Source organism: Frieseomelitta varia, unplaced genomic scaffold, assembly GCF_011392965.1.
Source record: "Frieseomelitta varia isolate USP_RPSP 00005682 unplaced genomic scaffold, Fvar_1.2 scaffold_216, whole genome shotgun sequence".
In the NCBI taxonomy this organism is placed as follows: Eukaryota; Metazoa; Arthropoda; class Insecta; order Hymenoptera; family Apidae; genus Frieseomelitta; species Frieseomelitta varia.
This window is the reverse complement of record NW_025109928.1, coordinates 124,033-138,996: the sequence shown is the minus strand read 5'-3', so window position 1 is coordinate 138,996 and position 14,964 is coordinate 124,033. Positions and strand designations below refer to the sequence as shown.

At 24.8% G+C, this 14,964-nt stretch overlaps 4 protein-coding genes across 10 annotated transcripts; 1 reads left to right on the top strand and 3 right to left on the bottom strand.

The window, feature by feature from the left end:
* Positions 1 to 234: 234 nt before the first annotated feature.
* On the bottom strand, positions 235 to 3,759 carry LOC122527380 (phosphoacetylglucosamine mutase). Of its 3 annotated transcripts, none has more exons than XM_043651504.1 (7): positions 3,358 to 3,757; positions 3,003 to 3,073; positions 2,303 to 2,814; positions 1,949 to 2,230; positions 1,670 to 1,827; positions 1,274 to 1,582; positions 235 to 1,144 (listed from the first exon to the last, which is right to left on the bottom strand). In XM_043651504.1, the coding sequence occupies exons 1-7, from the start codon at positions 3,450 to 3,452 to the stop codon at positions 1,006 to 1,008; spliced, it is 1,566 nt and encodes a 521-aa protein (XP_043507439.1). In that variant the 5' UTR covers positions 3,453 to 3,757; the 3' UTR covers positions 235 to 1,005. The 3 variants fall into 3 exon arrangements, with proteins under 3 accessions (XP_043507439.1, XP_043507438.1, XP_043507440.1); XM_043651503.1 differs by having other exon boundaries at positions 2,303 to 2,880; positions 3,358 to 3,754; XM_043651505.1 differs by having other exon boundaries at positions 1,067 to 1,144; positions 1,267 to 1,582; positions 2,303 to 2,880; positions 3,358 to 3,759.
* A 1,366-nt stretch (positions 3,760 to 5,125) lies between these two features.
* LOC122527379 (DNA (cytosine-5)-methyltransferase 1-like) lies at positions 5,126 to 13,365 on the bottom strand. 3 transcript variants are annotated; one of them, XM_043651500.1, is made up of 14 exons: positions 13,290 to 13,365; positions 9,909 to 10,027; positions 8,892 to 8,939; positions 8,384 to 8,780; positions 8,108 to 8,307; positions 7,578 to 7,980; positions 7,156 to 7,476; positions 6,927 to 7,078; positions 6,486 to 6,820; positions 6,290 to 6,392; positions 6,025 to 6,165; positions 5,786 to 5,940; positions 5,484 to 5,715; positions 5,126 to 5,388 (listed from the first exon to the last, which is right to left on the bottom strand). In XM_043651500.1, exons 3-14 carry the CDS (start codon positions 8,922 to 8,924, stop codon positions 5,152 to 5,154), a joined length of 2,709 nt encoding a protein of 902 aa, XP_043507435.1. In that variant the 5' UTR covers positions 8,925 to 8,939; positions 9,909 to 10,027; positions 13,290 to 13,365; the 3' UTR covers positions 5,126 to 5,151. The 3 variants fall into 3 exon arrangements, with proteins under 3 accessions (XP_043507435.1, XP_043507436.1, XP_043507437.1); XM_043651501.1 differs by having other exon boundaries at positions 5,488 to 5,715; XM_043651502.1 differs by having other exon boundaries at positions 7,300 to 7,476.
* Positions 9,606 to 11,365, bottom strand: LOC122527390 (DNA (cytosine-5)-methyltransferase 1-like). The gene is made up of 4 exons (XM_043651546.1): positions 10,735 to 11,365; positions 10,294 to 10,660; positions 9,948 to 10,211; positions 9,606 to 9,650 (listed from the first exon to the last, which is right to left on the bottom strand). The coding sequence occupies exons 1-4, from the start codon at positions 11,163 to 11,165 to the stop codon at positions 9,606 to 9,608; spliced, it is 1,107 nt and encodes a 368-aa protein (XP_043507481.1). The 5' UTR covers positions 11,166 to 11,365.
* LOC122527383 (leucine-rich repeat protein 1) lies at positions 11,818 to 13,801 on the top strand. 3 transcript variants are annotated; one of them, XM_043651516.1, is made up of 5 exons: positions 11,818 to 11,836; positions 12,218 to 12,398; positions 12,517 to 13,047; positions 13,139 to 13,428; positions 13,568 to 13,801. In XM_043651516.1, exons 2-5 carry the CDS (start codon positions 12,231 to 12,233, stop codon positions 13,794 to 13,796), a joined length of 1,218 nt encoding a protein of 405 aa, XP_043507451.1. In that variant the 5' UTR covers positions 11,818 to 11,836; positions 12,218 to 12,230; the 3' UTR covers positions 13,797 to 13,801. The 3 variants fall into 3 exon arrangements, with proteins under 3 accessions (XP_043507451.1, XP_043507450.1, XP_043507449.1); XM_043651515.1 differs by lacking the exon at positions 11,818 to 11,836 and adding an exon at positions 11,975 to 11,993; XM_043651514.1 differs by lacking the exon at positions 11,818 to 11,836 and adding an exon at positions 12,000 to 12,136.
* Positions 13,802 to 14,964: the final 1,163 nt, after the last annotated feature.

Sequence of the window (14,964 nt, the reverse complement as noted above, 5' to 3'; positions counted from 1 at the left end):
TTATATCGAACAACTTCACTTTATTAATATTTGATATATAAATACGAACAATCAATTTATATTAATAAAATGAATTATATTTTACCTTACCAAGTATATATATTTTTTTATAAAACTACTTTATATCACACGTCATAAAATGTTGTATAGCATTATGTTACGTAACATTTTTCTTTTTTTATTTCTTGTCTGGTATTATAATTATACACAATTTAACAAACTGTGATATAGAAACATAATATACACAGACTGTCTCAGCTGTAAAAGGCTTAAATATCTCCTTCATTTTTTACGACAAGAAAAATGTTCATAAAAAATGAAGATATTTACATAGACTCTTAATTGAAACACCTTGTATAATATACCACCTTCAATTTTATAACATTGCGATATAACGATAAATGAACGAGTAGGTAAGTATCATAATACTATACCTGATTAATGAATATATTAATATTTTCATGAAACATAATTTTGTTAAAAGATAATTTAAAAAATTTTATTCCGTAATTCAGAATATTGTCTAAATAAGGTAATATTTGGATATGATTCATTTAAATTTGCACATGATTTAGATTAAACAAACAATTAATAGTTAGTTTTGCGCTGACGAAGTGAAAAACGCATTCTATAGTATGTATATTTATATATACTAGTATATTTTTTATTTATAGCATTTATAGTATATATTTTATAATATAAATGTATATAATTTATAATTAACCGTTCAATGACGTTTCCAAATATTTTTTTTACATGGACGACATCGATTTTCACGTACGGACATTTTTCACAGACGGACGATTTTTGCATCCTACTATTCTGTTTTGGCGGACGATTCTGACGACGTATCGATATCGGCGGCATATAAAGTTCACAGTTCATATGATGTATGAAAATCATCGTTGAGCAATTAATGTAAAATATGATAATTAACATATAATTTATATAAATTATAATTATTGAAACTTGTGCGTTAATAAAATTAAAATACATATATATTTATTAAAAAACTTGCGGTTTAGGTCCAATTCCACCTGCACAATCGTAGACCACCGATGCTACATCTTTAATTAATTTATCAAGATCGCATAAATTTTCACATTCTGCATATATTCGTACTATATCTTCAGTTCCTGATGGTCTAGAAATAAAAATATCTGATTTGAATATTTCATACTTTTATAAACAATTTTATTTATACCATGTGTTTAAATAAAGTTTAAGCAGAAACTTTTAAGGATTATTAATTATAGTGAAAATTACGAATTACCTTACAAAACATCGTCCTCTTTTATATTGTGATACTATTTCATCAATAGCATCTTGTAATCCTTCAGGTGTTATACATTGTGTTCCTACATTAGTCGTTGTAATAATACTTTTATCATAAACTTTCATTTTTATTTGTTTATTTGGTAAATCGTCGTACATTTTTTCCCATTCCATAATATCCCAACCTTTTGCATGTAAAATTGTTTCTACTAGCAACATGTCACTTAAAGCATCTCCAACTGTCTGATTAATCATATTTATTATATTTAACAATTTTGAGGCAGCTTCTTTCTCGTTTGTAGATCGTCTGTAATATATATCTACATATCTATCTATCTATTTATCTATATGTATATCGTGAAAAATGCACATAATGTAATTAAATAAAATTTACTCTGGATTTGTGACAGCTTCCTTAATTGTTTTAATAACAGTTTCTTTGAAAAGCACAGTGCCATGGCCATTTGCTTCAAAATATATACCTATATCAAATTCTAGTGCTTTATTATGTAGATGTTTAATACCAGTCGGTACGCAAACAGCTGGAATTTGCTAAAATGATAATTATGAAAATAATATACATAAACATAAATTCAATGTATAATCTATGTCTTGTGAAAAATACTAAAATATTTCAAAGCATTAATAAACAATCAACAATAAATATACATACTAATACGTTTAAGATATAATCAGTAGAACTACCATTAGCGTATGCTGTTTGTACTAAACCAAGTTGAAATGATAAATGACTTTCTTTTAAAAGCTCTTTGAGATATTCAGCAATGAGTGTTGCTATTTTATCACCATCCAAAATATGAAATTTTTCGTATTCATCCACATAGAAATAAACAATTCTATCTGCATCACCATCTATAGATACAGATCTAAAATTTCGTTTGGCATGAAAGTTTACAGGTGGTACTTGTTCTACTTTGACAAAATCAGCTCCACACTACAAAAATTAAACAAGGTATTACAATATCAGACTTTAATTAAATGAGAATATTGTAATTAAAAAATATACCATAAAGTTTAGTTTGCCATAGCCATCATTGTATATATTAATTGCAAGTGTTGTTCCTAAATACTTTTGAAATTCTTTTGCAGCAATAGCTCCAACACCATTGGCGGCATCTAGTAACAATTCTGCCACATACTGTCCATTGTTAATCTGCTTTTGTCTTACATATTTAAATGCTTCTGATATTTTTATATAATAACCATGTAATGTAGGATCACCATAATTGCTCTTTGTGTTTGTACATACAACAAGATAATGTAACTGAGGAGTTGTAACTATGCCAAAATCTTGTACAATTCCATACAAAGCTTTAATTCCCATAACAGCAGCATTTAATAATGTAGGGCTACTTTCTCTTGTGTCTCTACCAGTTATTACAATTGCATCTACAGACATATTAATATTTTCTTCTTCTATAATATGCTTTATTGTAGAAACTAAATTTCTATCTTCCACATTAACTAAATTGGTAGCTATTCGTTCCCAAGCTGCTTCTAACATTTCACCAGCTGGATCTATAAGTTTCACACCATTATCAGATTCAATATTATGACTTGCCGTAATCATTAAACCAATTGCAGCTATGAAAAAAAATAAGATCTTTTTAATTTAACATTAAGAATAAAAAAAGAACATAGAACAAAAGTTTCCATTGTAAGTTTTCCAAAATATACGATGTAATGAATTTTATGTATGAACTTACCATTTTTAACTTTAGATCTCAAAACTGCTAGCAATCCCATTCTATATAAGACATGTTCAAGAGCATTTGCCCTAATAGAAAATTAAAAGCCTCATAAAAACTGTATATAACTATAAACTGCATATATGACACAATATAATTCATAAAATATTTATTTAGAAAAATTAAAAAATTTCAAGCTTAATTTCTTAGCTTATACTTTAATTTCACTGAAATAATAATATTTTTAAACAATAAAGAATTAAATACATTTGAAAGAGAATTTAACTGACAGTCATAATAAAATAAATATACATGTATAGTTTAACTAAATATATATGTATAGTTTATTAAATTATAAAGATAAAATAATTACTTTGTTCTAAATCCTGCCGTCCCATATTGGATATTGTCACTGTATTTTCTCATATATTTCATATTAGGAATATTTTTTAATTGAAAATATTCCATTATTTATTAGTCTTTTGTTTATTAAAACATATACAATTTATTTTTACGTATATAATAACACCTACAATATGGATTAAATGTCAAAAAGTGAAAGTAAGGCTGTAATTCTACAATAACATATAGTTTAATCCTCCGCCTACTATGCCGGAGTCAGTTTGACCACTCGAATGCAATAACACAGTGATGGGAGCTGCTTGTTTAGTGATCGCACGAACATCATGCGGCTAACACGTGTCTGTGAAGTGACGAAGACTGAAGACGAAAAAAATCAGTTTCTGGTAATGTTCCGAAGAAGAAAGACGTTTGCAGCAAATTGGAGCAATTTTTTATTCCAAAGTTTATTTTACATTTTAGTGTTTTTATTATTGTTTTAGTATTTTAGTATTTAGCATTTAATAGTTTGTATTATTTTTGTTTTTAGTATTTAGTATTTTATACTATTTTTGTACTTTTGCTATCTATTATTTTATTATATAAATACTTTTAATATTTTTACTATTTAGTTTTTAATTTTTAACATTATTTTAATATTTTACTACTTTTTATTATTATTTTTGTTCTTTTTATTATTTTTTTCCGTTGTTTCTATTTGTTAACGTAATGTCTTCATTGCCAACGAGCAATCTTTCTCTGTCTTCCTTCGCTCAATAAATATAATTTTATTATTCATGTGATTATTATTTGTTCTTATATGAGTCGGGTATCTATCACTGTGTTAGTACAATATCGATGAGGACATCGGTCTCGAGCGACCGTCACTCTGGTTAATACAATATCGATGAGGACATATGTCTCGAGCGACCGTCACTCTGGTTAGTACAGTATCGGTGAGCCGCTCGGGCGACCCTAAATATGCATTAGTGGAACATCCGTGTGGATCAGAACTGGCCTGTCATAGAACTTTGAGCTTCAATAATTGGAAGGTTAAAGAGTGGTTGATGTACTCTTTTAAAAACACAAAATTTTTTCTACATCTGACATATATTAAAAAAATCTTGAAATCAAAATTTATTTAGTGTGAATATTTAAACAATAAATTAGTTAACTTTAGTTATTGAGCTTTGTTTAATGTTTCAATGAATTAACAAGAGCGCAAAAATAGATTTTTTTGCAGAAATTATTTTTTTTTTCACATATATAATTATAACATATATAATTTTTAACTTTTCATCATAATACACAGTATACTTGTATTAGAATATTATTCTTATTAGATGGATAAATCTATAGCTTTACTTTTATCAAATTAAACATATCACACGTTTTAAAATACTAAACATCTGTTCAATATAAAAAATAAACATATAGGTTTAATTTAAGAAGTGGGTTGCATAAATAAACATATAGGTTTAATTTAAGAAGTGGGTTAATTATTATTTATACATATTTTTGAATATTATATTTGATGTTCAAAATACATTATTTTAAAAAATGAAATTAAATTTCTTAAAAATTAACATTACTATATTATAAATATTTGTATAAATCATATTTAATATTTTATATAAATTTAAAAAAATAACAATTTTATATAATTTAAAAAATAATGGCATAGAATTCAAAAGTATTTCTATATCTAAACTTTCAATAATAACATAGATGATTGAACTAAACTACAATTCGTTTTAAAATTCGTTTTTTTTAATCCTTCAAATTTATCATTAATGTTCTTCTCATTTTTATTATATATTTCAATATATCAATTAACTTCTGGTTCTATTTTTATACTAGTTTCAGTTATTACATTTTCATTTTTTATACATTTTCTTAATTCAAGACCAATAGCCAGAGCAAGTGGAGGAGGAACTGCATTTCCAATTTGCTGTATCTTATGCGTTATATGACCATAAAAGCGAAAAGAATCAGAAAATCCTTGAGATCTAGCCCATTCACGTACAGATAGTAGCCGATTTTGTACTGGATGAAATACATTACCCTTGAAAATTAAATTAATTACTTTAATTATATATTCATATGACAAATATTATATTATAATTATTTTATAACTAAATTTAAAATAATTTTTGATACCTGCCAAAATATAGGGGACATATGTGTTATAGTTGAAGCAAAATATCCATTCCATTGTACTCTACTATATTGACTATGTTTCGTTTTTCTAGAATGTACCAGAGACCATGGAATTAAAGTTTTAAGTTGTTTATCTTGACGATTACATTCTTTTCCAGTACAACAACGACATACTCCACGATATGCTCCTGTAGAGCTTCTTCCATAATTTTTATCATCATAAGTATATTTTCTTAAATAAAAAATTGAAGTTGTATATCGTCAATCATAAGAGGAAGTTTGAAAAATCATATTTTACTTACAATTTGTTAGTATAAGTACCGTTTCTTAATTTTACTATAATATTTGGTAAATCACGCCAATCACCATCAATTGGAATATGAGCTATTCTAGCTTCATTAAGAGGTGTTAGTTTTTTAAATATGTGATCTCTTAATAATGGTTGTTTTCCTCTCATCTGAAAAAATATAACTTTATACAGATTATAAATTTGAAGGAATCAGTTTTTTATTCTCTTAAAATATTTTTATCGAATTGTTACTTTTCTTTGAAAATGTGATATTGGTTCATTTGGATATGGCATTTCTTCTGCAAAACATTCAATTTCTGCTAAGTCAGATATTGCATCCTTAACAGTGAGTGTTCTAAATGGTGCTGAATTTTCACCATAATATATATCGTACTGAAATATGTGTAGCATATTAATATTAAGTAATTAAAATGATATAATAGTTTAAGTTATAAATGTTATTATTTACCTATTATATTATGTTATTGGTTCTGTTATAGCGATAAATATCACTTACCGGTGTTTTTTCAACCGCCACATATATCTTATCGTTGAAAGTATGTATAGGTTTTGGATATTTTGGAAGTATTTGTCCAGGTGCAGCAGCTAGTATTATTAGTCTACATGATAAAGTGAAATATTAATATGATAAAATGAAATATTAAAAAATGATGATAAAATTATTATAAAATATATTCAATACATATGACAACCTTCGTCTGATTTGAGGTATTCCATAACTTCCAGCTTGAAGAATACCTAATGTACATTGGTAACCCATACGAATTAGGCATTGTAATGTTAATTTTAGAACAATACTCTTTTTAAAATATACGAAAAATCGAACATTTTCCATTATAAAGAAATTAGGTCTATAGTAATCACAATATGATAAATATGTAACAATCAGTGAATTTTTTAAGACTGTAGAGTCTGCTGAACGAAACTTATTCATTGTAGAAAAACCTTGACATGGTGGCCCACCACACAATAGTTCTACTTGCCCTTTTTGAGGAAATTTCTGGCCAATTTCATTTGCTATTTCACCCTAAAATTATAATAATTGTTACATTCTCTAGTAAAAAAAAGTATAATATTAAAATTGTAAATTATATTAATGTCACATACAATCATAATTATACAAAACTATTTACATTCATGACTTTTTTTAATATTATATTACAATCTTCAATAAATACTGTTGTATTAGGATTGTTCAAACAAAATCCATTTGCAAGTATTTTATCTTTTTCTATAGCCCAAAGAGTTTCAGCTACACCAGCTTGATGTAAACCTTCAGATAATCCTTCAAATAAATCTGTCTATTATTTAAACTCCTTTTTTTGTTAATTTATTATGCTAAAAATATTAAGAATTATATACCACCACAACCAGCAAATACATCCAATGTTCTTAATCTTTTTGATATTTTGTCATATTTAATAGGTCTACTTGCAAATAATGTTTTTTCATCCTCCACTGTTTTTTTGCCTTTAAACTTTAAATCGTCTTTATTTTTATATTTACCAATGCGAGTGGCATGATGTGGTGGTTCATAAAACATTTCTTTTTGTGCATTATAAGCCTCATTAAAATAAAATCGATTTGGTCCTTCAGCAGACCATTCCTCAATAGTTTGGTTCAAATTTCCAGAATAAGTAAGATAGCATTTTTCGATAACTTCTTGAAATTCGATATCATACACTACAAAATTACATTTTATAATTTATAGTGTGTTGTATGTGCAAAAGTTTATATCTATGTTTTACATATTTCATAAGAACATAAAATTTTTTTCTATATACCTTCATCACTCCAGTAAACCATATTTATATCTGCTTGTTCTACTAATGTAAAATTTTTATGTGTATTTTCTGGTCTATATAATTTGTTCACTTTAATAAAAATGTCATATGGTGAAACTAACACATCGTTTGTAATAGTATATATTTGATTTATATATCCTATACAAAAAGGATCAAAGACCTTAACCCTATGAGAAGAAAAAGATTTTTTATAGTATTCGGGATACATTTCTTCATCTACAATGTCCTTCAATTCTGGCTTTTGGTACAAAATTTTATGTTTAAACCTAAAAATATCTGATTGTAAGAGTACACTTGTTCCAACTCTATAATCTTCTCCCTTATATTTTACTAAACCATAAATAACTTCTTTGCTATTTTTTTCTTCTATTCGTTCATATACCTCCAAATATAAAAAGATATAAATATCATAAATAAATATATAAAATAACATATTGACAATTTATAATACATATATAACATCACTATAAATAGAACCTTTACAAATGAACAGTGCTAATATTACATACCTTTGGTATATTGAATTGTTCTACTGCCCATAAATGTGCACAAGCAGGACAAAATTTATGACTATTCTTTTTATAAGGACATTTTAAATCAGGTAAAGGATCTTCAAATCTAACTGCTTCAGGTACATAACGTTTCTGATAAAAAAATGTTTTACCATCTAGATCTTTCATTTTAGTCTCAAAATTTAAATTTGTATTACCTATAATTATAAAGTCAAGAACATTTTTTCTTTTAATATTAGTATCAAAAACTAAATCAAATATTAAATATATTACATAATTCAGTCCAATTTTTTGATGCATCTTTGAAGATAACAGTACATTTAGATCTGACAGCTTTAAGTGGTACATCATCACAATTATAACTTAAAAATAATTCTGTGGGATCTGATATTTCTCTAAGAATAGTATCGTTTCCTCTATACAACCAATTTGCATGAAATTGTTTTATACCATTTGTATTTTCCCACATGTAAATAACTTTAGCCACATACGATGGAACTGCTTGACTTTTTGGTTCTACAAGTACGTAATCATTTAATTTTATTTTTTCATCACTTATTTTAACAGATCTGTAAAATGTTTTTAGATTATCACTGATAATTTGATCTCCTATCCATACAATATCTTTTTCAAATTCCTTAACAATTTTTTTCTTGCTTGCTTCTTCAGTCTTGGAATAGAAATATTTATATATATATAACATGTATAAATAGTAAAAGAACATATAAAAATATAACAATATTTCTTTAATAGTCATATTTGGAGATTTTTTAATGCAAACCTTTTTCGGTCTTCCTCTTTTTGTATTCTTCATTTCTATTTCAGGTTCCTAAAAATATAAAAAAAAATATATATATGTATAATTAAATAGAACTTATTTATATTTATTATTTAAGACATATATATTCTTTAGATATAGTTATATATTATTAACCGTTTGCGTGCCATGCAGCGCGGTCACACTGTTCAAATTTCGTATCAAAAAGATTAATTATATTTACTCGCGTTGAGCGATTACTATTAATGCGTTTGGATTCTTCCGAAGTCAGCGTGCCTAACTTGATACATTCTTTCCTAATTACCATTATTTTTATTTAATAAAAACTAAAAGTATTTATAAACTAATAGTACTAATATATAGATTGCATTGTACAACATACATATACAAGACAGACGACAGAATAGAATATTTTAATTTGAAGTTTCGTTTTTGAGAAAATCGAGTTTGAAGACATATCAAGTACATGTGTAGACAATTTTTAACGAAACATATTTAAAGTCTATTTTCTAGAAAATGAAGTTAAATGAAAAAATTTTATTCTATTTTTCTTAGTTATTTTTACACGTAGAGTAAAATTATTCTTTTCTATCACATCTAAAATTAACTAAATTCAAATATACTTGATAAATCTTTAAAATTAGTTTTCTTGAAAACAAAATCAAAACATTTTATTTTATATTTTTTTCTTATTTTTTTGCGCCCCCTGTCCGCTTGTTATTTCGATGTACCTTGTATGATAATACTGATATAAATCATGAACTAATATATCATAAATTAAAAATATTTTTAATTTTAAAAACAAACAGTATTTCAGTTGATAAATAATTAAATTTTGACATTTATGTTTATCAAAGCACATCGGACATAAATAAAACAAGAGCCGTTTTTCGACTTCATTAAAATTAGTGTTATCGTGCCTTTTGGCGTTTTTCAACAAGATTTTTTCCTTGGGATTCAAACGGTTAATAATTATTTGTCATTATTATATATGTATTAATTTTAAAAATTCAAGCTTACTTGTATTGTTAATTTAGTATTTCCAAATATATCCTTAACTAATTGTGTAGCAGTTATTTCAGTATTCTCCGGATACTCATTCTCGGATTTTCTCTTTCGCTCCTTTTTATTTGGACTTTCTGATAGATCAAAATCAATACCTATAGCTACAAAATTTGCTAATGCTTGCATACAAGGGCTGTTAGTAAGATCTATCGCTGAAGTAGAATTATCAAATAATAATATTTGATGATATATAAATTCTACATGTTTTAGTAAAAAATTTTCAGTGAATTTTGTCATGTTTTTTGGTAGTTCTATGGTCTGTGGAAATTATACAATATATTACTTTGATATAAAATAAAATGTATTTCTTATAACTTCTTCAATATTGTATTTAAATTACTTGAAGTTTATTGATCAAATCTTCATAGCTAAGATTAATATCATCTAAAAGAAACTTGATAACACAGTTACTCATATATATTTTTTCTTTTAAAACATCCATAAAAGGAGCATATTCTTCAGATGGATCCATTAGAATATATTCACAAGAGTTTGTAATGAAAATTACATGTATCAATTCTTTTCTTTCATCAAAACGAGATATGTACCACCTATTTATAGGACCCACATCTTTTGCTGGTACTCCACCCTCAGGTGATGCATCTTCTTCATAAATACTTTTTATATAGCCAGAAAAATATAACTGTACCTTTTTTTCTATAAGTCCAGTGTCAAAAGCACATAAATGATGATCTTTATCATAAACACTAAAATTAATAAAGTTTTTCCATTTTTTTTATAAGATATATAAAACTATTTACAAAAAACAAGAAAATTTTACCTAAAACAAGTTAGTTTAGTTTTAGGATAATGGCCATTTTCATGCATAAAAGAAATTTCATCTTTAAATAAATGTAATTTTGGATCAATTAAAGCACTATTTTCATTTAAGGCACCATTTGGATGACCCTGATAAATTTTCATGTCAGTTTGACAACAATATTTACATTTAACACGCATATATTCATATGATTTTTCAAATATTGGTAAACTTATAGTATCTTCAACTTTAACTTTTTTTACAGGATGTTCATCAAAATAGTCTTCATCTATTTCTGAATTCTCTAAAATTTCTTCAATTTTATCAATCTCATCCTCCAATATCATATTATTTTCTGTTTCAATATATTGAGAATTCTGTAATTCTTTTCCATTAATCACATTATAGTTCAATCGTTTTCTTTTACCAAATTGTTCAGAAAACTCATCCATTGTAGTTGATTGATGATTAGATTTGAATGCAACGATGCTTATTGTAAAATGATATAAAAAATTTGGTGGACTACAAATGTTTTTATTATTTAATTTCTTGTGTGGTAATATTATAATAATATTAAGTATTATTAAACAGAATAATGTTAATCACTTGTTATGTTATTATTACAGCATAAATATTTATGGAAATTTGAAGTATAAATAAGATAATAAAATAAATCTAAAATAAATTAACAATCTAGATTATTCTTAAACAATCTTTCTTTATAAATTGTACATGTTCCTTTTACTTGTTCCATATAGTGAATAATTTAAAAAGATATAAATATGTACATAAATATAATTAATAAACATCAGTAACTTACGTGACCAGTAACTATTTAAAACTTTTATATACATTAATACTTTATATATATATATAACTTTTATATTACATTAATAAATTTATGAATATATTTTAATATATAATATATTTACTCTTAGAACAATTAAAATTTATTTAAAATAATAATATACTTTTATAGTTGATCTGCTCAATTTAGATTCTGAATGTAGTTCTGAAAACATTCTTATATATATGCTGATGATTTTTTTCAGAATGGTTAACGATTTTCTTATATTTATTTTCCCGCCGTAGAATGTTTTTGTCAGAGTTTCTTTTTCAGTTAGTGACCCGACAGTGAGATATCTTATTTTGATTTATAAATACTTTGCGATTTATTTAAATTAAAAGCGAATTTAATACTGAATAGTTTCAGTATTTATATTTTTAAAAATATTGAATTTTATTTGTAGTTGATATATTAAAATTAATAGGTTAGATTGGTAAGAAATTAATTACATATATATACATCTTAATAATAGTATTTCCATGTATTTAATTGTTTTTTGCTTTGCACGCGAAAAAAGCAATTTGTTCATGTTTTATTGTCATCAGTTAAAAAATATATTTACAAAAATGTAGTCAAGTACGTATTAAGTAATATTAAAATTACATAGAAGTAATAAAATAATAAAAATAATAAGACAGCTTTGTATCTTGTTTATAGGATACCTGTTAAAATGAAACTTCATTGCAATATAGAAGTGAATAACAGATTATCTGTAACAAATGTGATAAGGAGGAGATCACAACGTTCTATTTTAGTAATTGGAAGACAAACAATAAAAAGTACAGAGACATATATTCTTTGGCAAACATTACAAAATAAACTGGGTACTAAATATAAGGTAAATTGTTTATACGTGCATATAATCTGCAAATTAAAATAATATATCTAATAAGATGTTATTTAAAATACGTATCTTTTTAAAAGAAAGTTGAAAAATTTTATATGTACCCTTTCAGGTTAATAATAATATAGATAAAGTATATACAACATTTATTGATGAAGGAAAAGCTACAATTCGCTTTATACAACCACCTCATGATTTAATTATTCAATCTGACAAAATTCAACTTAAAAGTTTTATTCATATCTTAAAACTCACATTAACTAAAAACATTAATCCATCAGTTCTTGCTGTTTCAAATTTGAACCCAAAATGTATGAGTTCTTTACCAAAGATTAAAGTAGTGGTTAATAAATCTTCTGAGTATCCAACTTTAGAAGGTTTTCCAAGGACAACTGAAGAATTATATTTAGTAGGATTAAATAGAAAGTCATTTGACAGACAAATTTTAAAACTTCAGAGCTTAAAAGTTTTGAATTTATCTAACAATCAGATTTCATCTTTACCAAAGGAATTAGGCACATTACAGCATCTACAAGAACTTATTTTATCACAAAATCGACTTGATAAAGCTTTAAAATGGACATGGTTAGATCAAATTGCTATAAGATCGAATTTAAAATTATTGGACATGAGTAATAATTTGGTATGTGACCATTTCATATTTTATAAAAAATACTTATTATAAGTTTTATCTTTATTTTGTTATTAGATATGTTTTTCTCTTTTTAATTCAGTTACAAAGATTACCAGAACAAATTGGAAAGCTTGGCAGCCTTGTTAATTTGAAAGTTAGTCAAAATATGTTATCTTACTTACCGCAAAGTCTTGGAAAGTTATATAATTTGAAATATTTAGATTTATCAAAAAATAATTTGCATTGTTTACCTGGAAGTATGAGGAATTTACATCTTATTTCACTAGATGTATCAAATAATGACTTTCCTTTTGTAGATTCATATTCTATGTGTAAAATAGATGTTCCGAGTTTAACTGAATGTGCAGCCAGGTCATTTCTGAAAATAAGGTTTGTATAATATATAATTTAAACAGTTTATTTTAATTTTGACTTAAAAACTAATAACAAGATTGAAAAGAGGAACATATGTACATATGTCTATTTTAATTTATGTGTAGACATATCAATGTGCTTTTTTTTTGCACAGGTGCTCATATGACGCAAGCATAATTCCATTCACATTAGTAAAATATTTAGATGAAGCAAAATATTGTGTCTGTGGTAATGCATGTTTTCATTGTTATATAAGAAAATTTGTAAGATTTAGTTTAAATATAATAGCAAATACTATAAAGTCAACAGAAACTACTCTTATACCATTTGATTGCTACTTCTGTTCAATAAAATGTGTATCTTATGCAAAGCTACAATACTAAAATAACCTACTTGTAATAAATATTTATATTATTTTGTATCAGAATGTATAAAAATATATTTAAGGAAGTATTATTAAATAAAACTTTAAAATACTATGGACAAACCTTTAAGATAAAATTAAAAATGTTATTATTTAACTACTTTCCTGACAAACGATAAATTTACTAATGTAAATAATAGTTAATAAAATAAAATAATAAAAATTAGTGGCATTAACTTATTTTATTTTATGACCTTATATATATAAATGAAACTTTCGAGGAATTAAATTGATCAATTCCTTTTATTGAAAACTTTTTAGTTTCATTTCAGATATATGATTTATATTTAAGGTTTTAAAAAAATAAATTATTTATTTCTTTTATAGTTTATTTATTACAAAAAAATGTAAGTAGAAAAAATAATTCATTGCAAATTAAACAAGTAAAATTAAAAGTAATATTTTTTTTACAAATTCAATTCAATTAATCTTATTTTAAAGATAAATAATTAATTTTTGTATAATTATTTTATAAAATTTAATTTTATTTATTATACAGGATTCGTGACTAACCGACTGGGAAATAAGTCTACTAGTAAAAATAAATAGAAAAGAAAGAATAAAATGTTCATTAAAATTTTTATTTTCAAACAAAATTGAATTTGAAAATTTATTAAATATACTTAAATTTGGCTAATTCCGTTTTGGAAAGACACGAGTAATGTCATGAAGATATTCCATATGGAAAAATAAATGAAAAGTATGGAAAATTTTAAGGTATCATTTTCAAGAAAAGAGATTTTGAATATATTTCGCTAAAAATTGTTTTATACGTGTACTTGATAAATTATCAACTTGAATTTTCTCAGAAATAAAACGTCTTCTGAAAAAATTGTATTCCAGATTTTTCGTTTATTTGTTTACACAGAATAATTTTCATTATTGTTAAATTATTTATTTTTATTCAGTTATTATAAATTAATTTAATTTAAGTGTAACTTAAGAAATATTTAAATCGATTTTCTCGAAGCCTCGGAAAAAAAATTTTATTTTTCCTTTCCAATTCATTTTCACATGTAGAATTACCTCTCAATCACTTCCCGATTGGTTTTCTATGGGTCGTAGGATACTATATATTACTTTTCTAAGAACTTAAATATTTTAGAATTATTAAAATTACAATAAAT

Excerpts from the sequence above, each read along its gene's own strand:
- LOC122527379 (XM_043651500.1), bottom strand. The coding sequence starts at position 8,924 with ATGAAGAATACAAAAAGAGGAAGACCGAAAAAG. Across the intron at positions 7,477-7,577 it reads GGTTTACTGGAGTGATGAAG|TGTATGATATCGAATTTCAA; the intron begins GTATATAGAAAA and ends GTAATTTTGTAG. Across the intron at positions 5,941-6,024 it reads TATCACATTTTCAAAGAAAA|ATGAGAGGAAAACAACCATT; the intron begins GTAACAATTCGA and ends ATATTTTTTCAG.
- LOC122527390 (XM_043651546.1), bottom strand. The coding sequence starts at position 11,165 with ATGGATGAGTTTTCTGAACAATTTGGTAAAAGAAAACGATTGAACTAT. Across the intron at positions 10,212-10,293 it reads ATTTGATCAATAAACTTCAA|ACCATAGAACTACCAAAAAA; the intron begins GTAATTTAAATA and ends TAATTTCCACAG. Across the intron at positions 9,651-9,947 it reads AAATAACTGCTACACAATTA|TTCATGATTTATATCAGTAT; the intron begins GTTAAGGATATA and ends ATGATATATTAG.
- LOC122527383 (XM_043651516.1), top strand. The coding sequence starts at position 12,231 with ATGAAACTTCATTGCAATATAGAAGTGAATAACAGATTATCTGTAACA. Across the intron at positions 12,399-12,516 it reads AACTGGGTACTAAATATAAG|GTTAATAATAATATAGATAA; the intron begins GTAAATTGTTTA and ends GTACCCTTTCAG. Across the intron at positions 13,048-13,138 it reads TGGACATGAGTAATAATTTG|TTACAAAGATTACCAGAACA; the intron begins GTATGTGACCAT and ends TTTTTAATTCAG.
- LOC122527380 (XM_043651503.1), bottom strand. The coding sequence starts at position 3,452 with ATGGAATATTTTCAATTAAAAAATATTCCTAATATGAAATATATGAGA. Across the intron at positions 2,881-3,002 it reads GAGATCTAAAGTTAAAAATG|CTGCAATTGGTTTAATGATT; the intron begins GTAAGTTCATAC and ends TTTTTTTCATAG. Across the intron at positions 1,828-1,948 it reads ATTATATCTTAAACGTATTA|CAAATTCCAGCTGTTTGCGT; the intron begins GTATGTATATTT and ends TTATCATTTTAG.